The sequence below is a fragment of the Heteronotia binoei genome, chromosome 21 (assembly GCF_032191835.1).
Source record: "Heteronotia binoei isolate CCM8104 ecotype False Entrance Well chromosome 21, APGP_CSIRO_Hbin_v1, whole genome shotgun sequence".
Classification (NCBI taxonomy): domain Eukaryota; kingdom Metazoa; phylum Chordata; class Lepidosauria; order Squamata; family Gekkonidae; genus Heteronotia; species Heteronotia binoei.
This window is the reverse complement of record NC_083243.1, coordinates 73,347,143-73,359,406: the sequence shown is the minus strand read 5'-3', so window position 1 is coordinate 73,359,406 and position 12,264 is coordinate 73,347,143. Positions and strand designations below refer to the sequence as shown.

The 12,264-nt window shown below is 40.5% G+C and overlaps 1 protein-coding gene across 2 annotated transcripts in view; it reads left to right on the top strand.

The window, feature by feature from the left end:
• Positions 1-12,264, top strand: part of RASGRP1 (RAS guanyl releasing protein 1) — a 102,745-nt gene that overhangs the window by 16,995 nt on the left and 73,486 nt on the right. The window contains exon 3 of one of the 2 annotated variants that reach the window (XM_060261293.1): positions 12,115-12,220. The exons of the other annotated variant lie outside the window; for it this stretch is intronic. Within the exon in view, the coding sequence (XP_060117276.1) occupies positions 12,115-12,220 (106 nt within the window). The remainder of the gene's footprint in view (positions 1-12,114; positions 12,221-12,264) is intronic. 2 annotated transcript variants of the gene reach the window in all.

Here is a 12,264-nt window from a genome sequence, read left to right as displayed (position 1 = left end):
ATGGATTGTCCCCAAAACTCCTTTGCCCTCTTTCTCTTTTTAGCATGTTAGCTTTCCAGTTTTCTGTCTATTTTGCAGTACTTGTTTTCTTTGGAGGTGGGGTGAGTATTGACCCTTTCCTAGCTTGCTTACTTGCCTCTTTTGAAATGTCAGGGCCAGCAGAAACAAGCCACAACTCATTTTGTTGCAAATTTAATCTGATGAAACTACTAGGAGGAAGATGGTCATTTTTAGTGTTTGGGGTCAAGTGCGTAAAAAAGTTTTGTGTAATCCCTAGGGTTGCCAAGTCCAATTCAAGAAATATCTGGGGACTTTGGGGATGGAGCCAGGAGACTTTGGGGGTGGAGCCAAGATCAAGGCTGTGACAAGCATAATTGAACTCCAAAGGGAGTTCTGGCCATCACATTTAAAGGGACAGCACACCTTTTCAATTCCTTCCTTCCATAGGAAATAATGAAGAATAGGGGCACCTTCTTTTGGGGCACATAGAATTGGACCCTGTGGTCCAATCTTTTTGAAACTTGGGGGGTATTTTGGGGAGAGGCACTAGATGCTATACAGAAAATTTGGTGCCTCTACCCCAAAAAACAGCCCCCTCCCAGAGCCCCAGATACCCGCGGATCAATTCTCCATGATTTTCTATGGGAATAAATCTCCATAGGGAATAATAGAGTTCCCAGCAGACATTTCCCTCCCCTCCTCCTGCTTTCTGATGATCCTGAAGTGGGGGGAGGGTCTCCAAACCGGGGGATCCCCTGCCCCCACCTGGGGATTGGCAACCGTAGTAATCCCTGAAGTCTGCTGTGTAGATATTTTTTTGTGAACTAGCCAGAATGTATTTCTCATACTCCATGCACAACATGATGCAGCAGTATCAAAAGAGAGTCACAAAATGTTGATTCAGTGAACCTTTTTGTCATTTTTTTTGCTATGACTCGGCATGCTTTCATCACAGAGCCCATAACATCATGACATCATTGGGTCATATAGTGGGAGCGGAGCTTGGCTTCACAGTGGGTCAAGCCAAGAAAATAACTGCTTGAACTAATTCCAGTCTTGTTATTACATGTGAAAGGTGGGCCTTAGTGTTTATATTTGGGGTATATCTACACTGGATAATAAATTATTTACGTAATGTTCTCAAAGTACAATTGTATTTAAAAGTGTGTATTGTTCTTATGCTTGCAGACACATGTGCTACTTTACTTCTTTGGCTGTTACTTGTCCAGAATCAGTTGCAATTAGGGTTACCAACCTCAAGGTGGGGCTTGGAATTCTCCAGATTTCAGATAACTGTTTTCCCAAGGGAAACAGCAGCTTCAAAGGGTTGATTCTAATCTATGGCATCACATACCCACTGAAATTCCTCTCCTCCCCTAAGCTCTGACTTCCATAATCAGCAACCCCAAAACTCCAGGAATTTCCTGAACTAGAGTTGGCATTATAATAGCAATGCTTGAAATTGCTATTGTGACTTTTGGGTCAACTTTTGTATCATTTTAATATGAAATGTTTCTTTGTGTATGTTAGATTCTTGGCATTAGGAGAGTATCATTGAGAATAGAAATTACACAGGGAAAAAGCATGGGTCAAATAAATAACCTGGCAAAAACATGTATCAACCCTGCTACAAGTAGTATTATTGGTAGAAATAACAGAACTTAGAATACTATATTTGTTACTGTCCTTGATATAAATTAAATATGTCAAGCTCTGTATCAGAAATAACAGTTTTGATAATGCTTTCTCAAACAATTGCTAGTATTAATTCAGTATGTCCTGAGAATGATGTGAAGGTCCATGGCATAGTTTGTTATTAAAGAGGTCATGGCCCAGTCTGTGGTCAGCCTGAGAATTTCAAAAGAAGCATATATAAGTGTCATAAGTGCAGATTTAAAATTTATGATCTGTTCTATTTTAGAAATTTCTTGGAGAGTTTAAAGGTGAATCACACCCAGATTTATGGCACTTCACAATCTGCTTTTTATCACCCTCCGCTGTTGTTACAGTCCAGTTAACAACACTAACAAACACAGACCCCAATCTGTGATTCTTTTAATCTGCGAAAAATATTCCCATGACTCTACATACCAACTGACTGCCCACTTTCTCTATATTTAAAGATGGCTTGCCATTCCAATTTTTTCTGATGAAGTCTGCTTAGAGCATATGAAAGCTTACATTCTGAATAAAACTTAGTTGGTCTTAAAGGTGCAAGTTGTCTACTGCTTTGTTGTAATGTCACAGATCATGAAACAACATGGGAAAACCATGTTTCAAAGGAAGCGATTCTGTGGTGAACCCTTATATGGAAACTTGACATTTCACTACTCACATGTTTGTATTGAGGAGGGAAGACAGCATGGTATAGCCTGATCTTGTCAGAGCTTAAAAGTTAAGCAGGGTTGGTACTTAGAACAGAGGCTGCCAAGGAAGATTGTGCAGAGGAAGGCGATGGCAAACCATCTTTTCCCTTGAAAGCCCCTTGCTGGGGTTGCCATAAGGTGGTTGCGACTTGATGTAACTTCACACACACATTTGCGTTACACTTAAGAAAATAAGAGAAGCCATGTTGGATCAGGCCAATGGCCCATCCAGTCCAACACTGTGTCACACAGTGGCCAAAAAAAATATTTATTTTTATACACACACACACACTGTGGCTAATAGCCACTGATGGACCTCTGCTCCATATTTTTATCTAACCCCCTCTTGAAGCTGGCTATGCTTGTAGCCGTCACCACCTCCTGTGGCAGTGAATTCCGCCTTTAATGCTACACAGTATTAGGGCCTTAGGGCTTAGACTGTAAGGTGTATCTTGCTCAAGCTGCATATTGTAAGCATGCTTAACATGGAAATAAGTGATTCTGCCGTAAGTATGATCTACTTGTAAGTAAATCTGGTTATGAATGGGGAATGAGTGACACTTGATAACTACTGTCTTGAAAACATGCATCAAACTTGTTAGATTTAGATGGTAAAGGGGAAGCTATGGGCTTCAAGTTGGCAACTCTAGAAGAACCTGGCCTTTGTTATAATATAATACCCATCCAAATACCTTTATTGGCATAGAAATAAAAAGTACAGCATAGCAAATTTACATGGAATTTCAGCTATAAAATCCAGTCAAACATCAAGAAGGGGAGCTAGTCTTTTGCTCCCTGATTGTTATAGCAGCCAAAAGGTACTTTGGAACCAGACATGTGATATGGGAACATTGATCAGATAGTAGAAAAAAAACTAACTTTGCTTCAGGTAATCCATAAGAATTAGAATAGGTTTGATTATACAGTCCCACACTTCCCCATAAAAATCACAATAAAGTAAGACATGGGCGACCATTTCATGGTGCCTTCCATTACATGGGCAGACTCTATCCTGATAAGGGCTGTTGGCAAAGCTCCCACACAATACCGCTGAGAGTAGAACATCGAGTCTTGCTAACATAAAAGAACGGCGTAACTGGGGTGAAGGAATCTGGGAAAGGTAGGCAGCAGGCAGCCCATGATCTGGGAAGATACCAAATGCTAAAGGGGAGGAAGTTTTATGTCCAGAAGAACAAAGGGACTGTTTCTCAATATCTAAGATCCTCTGTTTCAGGTTTCTGAATTCCTGCGTTTCACTTAGCATATAGAGGTTGTCCAAGGGTACAACTATGGAATGTATTTTCTTCTGGATCTGACTATACCAAGTGGAAACAAAGAAATCCACTAGCATCATATGGATATAACTAGCAGGATCTGCCCTAAGGTGTAGGCGTAGCCAAAACTTTATATTAGTAACCATTCCCTGGTTTCAATCAAATGGGCTCCAGTCTCTAGGCACATTGCAGCATAGCTGACACAGTTGGGGACCCCTAAAATACGGCGTAAATTTGCTCAAGTTGGAAATTGAGGGTGCAAATCCAAATGGGGATCCCATATAACAACTGAGAAACTGTTTTAGCATTAAAAACATGAATTGCTGCTGGGACAAATTGGTTGCCGTTCCTGTAAAAAAACCTAACCACCGCAGATGAACTACACCTTGCTGAGATGACTGCTTGCTTGCATTGTACTGTCCAGTTATGATTATATTGGAAAAAGACCCCCAAGTATTTGAGAGATTTCACCTGTTCAGTATTATTTCCCTTGAGGCACCAGCTTTGTGATTTCCAGGACTTTGAAAATACTAAAATTTTGGATTTTTCGTAGTTTATAGACAGGAAATTTGTCTCACAGTATGAAGTAAAAGTGAGTAAAAGGCGCTTGATGCCCTTCTGCGAACGAGACAGTACAACTGCATCATCAACATAGAGCAATAAAGGGATAACGGATGGCCCCAGTTTGGGAAAGTGACTATCACTAGCATTTAGAGAGGGGGCCAGATCATTCAGGAATAAATTAAACAAATAGGAGGCTAGAATACAGCCCTATTTGACTCCCCGATTGGAAATGATCTTTGAAGTTACTGCACCTAGGTCGTTATATCGCACTTGACAGCTATTAAGGGAATACATTTTACGGCCCAGAATGCATCAGACACAGAGAGTTATACTATCCTCCTGTACTTTGGGAATCCCCTCAATCTTTCTTAGAAACAACAGGCACTTGATGTCCAAAGGGATTTTTCCAACCTGTGTTTACATGAACACTGTTTTGGCTCCTCTCTGCCCGGAAGTGAGATATGAAGAAGAAAGTCACCGGCTCAGATCACGCATGAGCCCTAAGAAGAACATAAGGGCAGCAATGAGCATTGTCAACCAGAAAGACTCTGCTGTTTGCCAAGTCTTTGCAAACAATAAATCTGTGCCTTACTTATCAGATCTGCTATCAGATGTGACTCCAATGGAAGCGGGTATCCAAGATGCATTTGTGGAACTCCCTGAGAGAGAACAGCAATGAATCATAGACAGATTAGAGCTATTGAGAACTAACATGCTAGTTTTGCAGATGTTATGCTGCATGAGAGCATGGAGGCAGACTGTGCTATCCCTACTGCAGTCCTTTCTAACCAGGAGCCAGATGGAGGGCTGCTTAAGGGGTTGGCAATGCAAGTAAGTCTGCACCAGAACTGTGACCCGGCCCTGCAGGACAGTTCTCGGATTGGAGTGAAAATTGTACACTGACTACTTTGATCTCATTTGTCCCCCGTATGGAAGCACAAGTTAAATCCCCATGTCGTGACGTTGGAAACTATCCATCCTCCCACGATACTGATTATACTTCACTATCCTCAATAGAGCCGCAAATCATCTCCAATTCTGATGATTTATTACATCTACCCACAGAGGCTCCTCTCCCAATAATGACATTCAAGAACTCCACCAAAAATGGCAGTGTATTTCTTGACCAGGGGGAGAGTTCTGGATGAGATATCGGAGTCCAACTGACTATTCAAAGGTGCCCAAGAACCAGGCCTAAGGATTTTATCCTGGTATATTGCAGGTTGGAAGAAAAAGGTGACTAGCACAAATTTTCAGACTTTCCTCAAACAATTTGATATTATATCATGCCAGGAAACTTGGGCTCAGAGTGAAATACAATTTGAAGGTTATAAGTCCTATTCCACGCCAGCAATTAAGCTTAAGCAAATGGGCCACTGTAGAGCAGGCCTGTGTTGTTTAATTTCTTACCAGATTAAAACAGAAACTACCTTTCTGCCCCCTTGCTCTTCACTGGCCCAGGCACATTTGCTTAAACTATCAGCCCTAACATTAATAATGGTTAATAGATTATTTAGATTTAGACCCCCTTGTCTAAACAGAGGGGACCTTTCAGCACAATGGAACAGTTTTAGCATGTATATTGAGAACCTGGAGCAGGAGTACCCCTCTGCTGAATTTATAATTATGGGTGATTTTAATGCTAAAATAGGTAATGATAATTACATGATATGTAAATCCTTGGGTCTTGACCTGCATGACTCCCTCCCCGAATTCCTGATTTTTTCAAGGAACTCTAAGGACCCCCATGTTAATGCAGCGGGAGTATTTCTGGCAAATTTTTGTATCCCCTCTAATAGATATATATTAAATGGGTCTATGCAACATGACTTGCTGGGGGAGTACACATTTAGTTCCAGATTAGGCAGCAGTGTTGTCGATCATGTTATTGTTTCTCCCAATCTGAGAAACTTATTGTGGATTTTTTAGTGGGTGAGAGCTTGGACAGTGACCATTTTCCATTGATTCAAATTTATAGCAATATAACTTCTACTATAATTAACTTTTATAAACAGCAATCGACCGCTAAATCCAGTCCCCTTGTTCAGAAGACAGACCCATGGTATGATAAGGAATGCCAAAAATTGAAACGCCAACTGTGTGCAGTATATCGCACTTATCGTAACAGCCTCACTGCTAATATTCCCCTGAGCTACGTTGAATTGAAAAATAAGCTTAAAGATGCAGTGGCTCATAAGAAAAGACAATTATCTTTTAAGAACTGGGATTTATTTACTGGTGCCTCTACTGCCTCTAACAGTAAGCTTTTCTGGTCATTAGTTACTGGTGCTTGTGATGTGAAGAGCCACTCTTCTAGACATTCCATTCCTGCTGAGGTCTGGATAGACCATTTCCATCATTTATTTTTTGACCCTCTGACCATTGTATCTGATTAGCAAGAACAAATCCCTCCTGATCTACCTGTTAGTCCTAATGAGATTAATAATCGAAACAATCATTTGAAGGCAGGGAAGGCCCCAGGCCCAGATGGACTCCCACCAGAATTATTTACAAACAATTCTGACTGGTGGGCTTCCCCTCTGGTGACTCTCTTCACAGTGATCAATAAAACGGGGACCATGCCTGAATCATGGACAAATTCCATAGTTGTCCCAATTTATAAGAAGGGTGACCCACAAGAACCAGAGAACTATCGCCCAATTAGTCTGCTTGACATAGCAGGCAAATTATATGCGAGACACCTCTTGGGAAAACTCACTTCATGGATGAAAGAGCAAAATCTCCCAAGTAGGGAACAGATCGGATTTTGTCATGGCAAGTCTACAATGGACCACTGTTTAATTCTTAACCATCTGATAGAGAAATACAGTGGTAGAGGGGGAAGAAGGCTGTTTGTGGCCTTCCTTGATTTAAAAGGGGCATTTGACTCTATTCCCAGGAATCTTCTCTGGAACAAATTGGACATCATGGGTCTGGATAAACGCCTACTTTTTCTTATTCGTAATATAATACACTGTATAATTATATAAGATCTTTAAAGAAAAAATATCTAGGGCAACCATCTTGTTATAATGTATCAAAGAGACTCTGGGTTTCTGAATGAGAGAACACTGAATTTTTAAAATAATAGGACAATAACTATCTTTTTATATTGCAGTGGAGCTTACTTTAAAAGCAGTATAACTATATATCACATTTAAATGCAACTTCCTAAGCAGCATTCTGTAGTAAGTATTAATGCCTGCAGATTTTACTCCATTTAGCGTTTATTTAGTGGTTTCTCCCCGCCCCACTTCTCCTCCTTTTGCTTAGCAGGGTGTGTGGTTTCTCTCACAGGTATGCAAACGGAAATGAGAGTGAGTCTTCTAAGGCTTTCTACTTAGTAAAACTAAAAGAAACTGAACATACTGAACTTTTTAAAAATATAAGTTGTTGGTTGTCCTCTGATGTTCAGATGAAAACTATGAGTTTGATCCACACTTCCATAAATAGAAACTGAGTTCGTGCAAGCTAGACTTGACTGCAAAGTGGACCTAACAAAGTCTGTAGTCTATTTAATTTTTCAATTATTCTTCATTGCAAGATGTAGCCTGTAATTCTTATGCAGGAGCTACACACAGTGGATTGGATCCAAATGCCTTTGAAAATGAAAAACTTTGCAAAAGCAGATCTTCCTTGCCTTTTTGTTCCTCAAGCAGCTCCCTTTGCTGTTGTGGGCTGGAAGAACCTCCTGAATAAAATGTCATGCAACATGGGAGGACTACAGGAAGAAGGGGGAAACCAAAGAAATTGGTTCTCCTTCCCTAAGCGGCTGCAGAGGAAACTTTACAAGCTTGTGCTCTGATTGTGCAAAAGGAAACATTTAACCTAATTCGACTTTTGTATTACAATTCCCCCACCCTTGAACCTTAGGGAAGTAATTCTTCCTCAGTTAGTAAATTGCACACTTGCACAAGTGTTTTCCTATACCATTTTGAAATCAGTCTGCAAATGCTAATGGAGTTTATTAGAGTGAATATTATGATTGGAAGAGCTCAGTTCGCACTTAAAATTATTTCTGGACGTGTGCTTAAAAGACTCACAGCCTTGATAAGCATGTTCCTGTGGTTTTGCTAAGGGTCAGGAAATAGGGTTGCCAAGTCCAATTCAAGAAATATCTGGGGACTTTGGGGGTGGAGCCAGGAGGCATTAGGGGTGGAACCAAGATCAAGGCTGTGACAAGCATAATTGAACTCCAAAGGGAGTTCTGGCCATCACATTTAAAGGGACGGCACACCTTTTCAATTCCTTCCTTCCATAGGAAATAATGCAGGGGCACCTTCTTTTGGGGCTCATAGAATTGGACCCTCTGGTCCAATCTTTTTGAAACTTGGAAGGTATTTTGGGGAGAGGTACTAGATGCTATGCTGAAAATTTGATGCCTCTACCCCCAAATAACAGGCCCCCCAGAGCCCCAGATAGCCATGGATCAATTCTCCATGATTTTCTATGGGAATAAATCTCCATAGGGAATAACAGAGTTCCCAGAAGACATTTCCCTCCCCTCCCCCCGCTTTCTGACGACCCTGAAGCGGGGGGAGGGCCTCCAAACCGGGGGATCCCCTGCCCCCACCTGGGGATTGGCAACCCTATCAGGAAACCTTGGGGAAGCTGCTGCAGTACATTTGCTAAGGTCCCTAAATTTCAAGAGAGCATACTTGTCTACTGTTGAAGCACTTAGATTTTTTTCTTTAATGTCTGAGGACTCCACAGAAATTGGGAGGGAGGGGGTTATAAAGAGCTCTATATTAGGTTAGGCTGCTTGTCAGAAGTCATATTGAGTGGGATTTGTTTACATGAACCATCCAATAGAATAGTGTCCCTGGTCTGATTAGATCAATTTTTTTGATTAAATATTGGAGTGATCTCTGTTCTCCCTATGAGAATACTTTTATCACAATGTGGCCATCTCAGTGGTTATATGCTCTGAATAAATAGCACATCTCAAGCAGTCCACTTAAAATGCATCAAAGAAAGAAAGCTTTATTCCTTGCATTTAAGAATTATTGACCCTTCTAAAAGGAGATAACCCACAGATAGTAGCCATAGAGCCCGATGGCTCTCCTGCCTCTCCCAGAAACAGACTGTTGATGTTGTGCTTAGCAGCTGTGTATTTATAAGGATAGGTTTGTGTCCAGTAGTACCTTGAAGACCAACAAGATTTCCAGGGTATAAGTTTTTCAGTGCTGAAGCTCTCATACCCTGGAAGACTTGTGTAAAATGAGTAGAGCAGGTACTGGTGTTCGCCCATCCCCACATTTTCAGAATGGACCATGAGGGTGGGGTAAGCCAATGCGGGCTCAGCATGGGAGTACTGACCAATTGGAGGCTGGCTTGCCAGCCAGGTCTGGCAGTGGCTACTTCTCCAGTCCAGTACTTGGTCCGAAAGGGTGAGGTATAAATAGGCCCACTACAGCTCGTTAGGCCCTAATTGGGAAGGTGGAAAAGCATAGGATGAAGTGATTTAGAGTTTGCAAGCTCTTCAAGATATCAGTGATCGGAGGTCCTCAAATTGGGTACCTATTGCCTTGACAGTGAGGGGCAATATGACAAGCCTTGAAGCTGGGCAGTCATGGCTGGACTGTGCCCCTCCATCCCCTCTACACACTTGTGTGTAGGCTATGAAGAGAAAGGTTCAGAAGGATTCTGAACTTTGCTCTGAGCCAGAGTGTTTTTGCCTTGTTAGAAAGCTTTCATGGTAAGTGTGATATGACCTGTGCTGTAACATATTGACCAATTGGTGCAGATCAGCCATATAAATAAAATCCCCAGTTTAACCCATAACCTGTCTCGTAGTTCATTCAAGAAGCAGACAGGCAAATCTTATCTGTCTTTTAAGGTGCTACTGCACTCAAATCTTGTTCTGTGGCAAAGCAACATAGCTACCCACCTGAAACTATCTATGAGGCTAGGACTTCTTTCCTATGCAGGTTCATCTCTGTTGCAGAACTCAACCATTTTTTTATGAGTGGTGACCAAAGAGGTCCCAGGAGTCAGGTATTATTTTAGTGACCTTTCTCCAGTTCTAAATGTTGACTGTCTTCTGTCCTGGAAATAGGTTGCCAAAATAACAATTGACTAGTAAGACCAAAATGATGCTGAAAAGGTTCCCCCCAGTTAAAAGATCAAAATATAGTCCAGTTATACATAATGCCACAATGTGTGGAATGTGATACAACAGGACCATTTATTGATTCTTGTACTGATTCTTGCTGATTCTTAGTTTGATATATTTTAGAAAGTACCTTTCCCTATGTGAATACACTCAACTTTCAAGGTCATCTTTAAAAGCTGTTGATTCCATTATCAGCTGTTACCCTCTATGGAATAACTTCCCCGCATCTGGAGTTCCAGCAACATTTCTATTTTTTTTTTTTTTTGTTCTAGATGCTTCTGTAAGGTATTTCGCTTGATGAAGTAATAGGACTTATCTTTCATTTTTGCTGCTGTTCATTCCCACACCCTAAATATTCGTATTCCTTTGAGTTGTTTTATGCTATGGAATATTTGTGTTAACTGATGTTATGAGCAATCTTGGATTGTTGGGAAATGTTATATGTGAATAGTAATACAGCTTGAAAATCTGTTTCCTCTTAAATGCATGCACAGTTTCTAAAGCTGCAAGTCTGATATATAGCTTGCTAATTTAATTTTTTCTTTGTTAATACTTCTAATGTGCTGTTTTGCTTGTTTGCCTCACATTTAGCAGCATTTAAAAGCTACTTGTCACAAGTATACATTTAACCCAGTCAAGAGGGATTTATATTTTGTTTAACACTCACAAGGAACTTGCATTTCTATTTAAGCCAGCATTTCAGTTTGGCCACAAACCACAAAGCTGTAAATAGTTATTTGCACTGACAAATGCCCTGGTTTTATAGTGTGTGTACTAGGGGATTGTATACAACAATTAAGTATACTGCAGAATGACAATGCGAATGTATTATACCTTGGGGAAGTTTTCTGTCTAGGATGAGGTAGAACAGAGGTTTCTTTAAAAGATCATTATTTTATGTGGTTTATTTATAGAACACCTTTCAATTAAAAAGTTTCCAAGGTGGCTTGCACCTTACTTAATAAAGTGCAATAAAATCACTTCAAGAAGGCTTAAGGGATCTTTATGTAGCTGTGTTGTTCAGATCAGCAACTAAATAACAGATTTTTGCTTCAGACAAGTCAACTGGTCTCTCCTACTGCCCTATTGTTGCAGTTCTATTGTCATGCTTTTGACATCCAGCCTTTGCTTAAGTGCTTTGCTGGAGACAAGCTGTCAGGTTTGCATACTCTTCTAATCACTCAAAAGAGAAACATAATATTTATTAAAGAGTTTCTAGATCCCACAATGAAAGAAAATGTTAACTTTGAAGAATAATAGCATGTATCTGTTTGTAAAATCACTGTTACTGCTGTAACACATTTCTTTGACTGGGGTGTTGGTAGGAGGGCCTGTGGAGTAGACCACCAACTGGGTACCATAAAAGGTCATCCTTCCTTCTCATGTTTAGACTTGCCCATATCTGATTGACTGAACAGAGATAAGGTGAGTGGAATACCAGTTTGGAATCCTTCACTGTGCTCAGAGACTTAACCTTCTGTCCACTTTAGCTCCTTTTCTTAAAATCCTGTACTGTTACATCACACCCATGCATGTCTTACTCCATCTGATAGATTCTTCTTCTAGTTGAGGTATTGTGAAAATCTGAAATGCTGGCTACCATCTAACCTTTACTTAGCTGGCACCATGGAACTTCCAGTCATGTTCAAGTGCTTTGGCTTAAGCATCCTTCAGTAAGCCATCCTACCAAAAGGAGCGTGACATTAGGTTAACTGAATCTAGAAAGCTGACCAGGAAGTGTGTCAAAAGTTTCTTGTTGTATTTCTGGTAACAATGAGCTGATTAACCTTTTCAGATTCAGAAGGAAATCTGTGTAAAAATTACCAGCTGCTGAAGGTAACATTGACCATGCACAGATTTATCATCTCCTCTACTGAGATGCTGCAAAAATTAATTGATCTATATCCTTTTAAATGCTTGAAGTTAATGCATACAATATAATGGC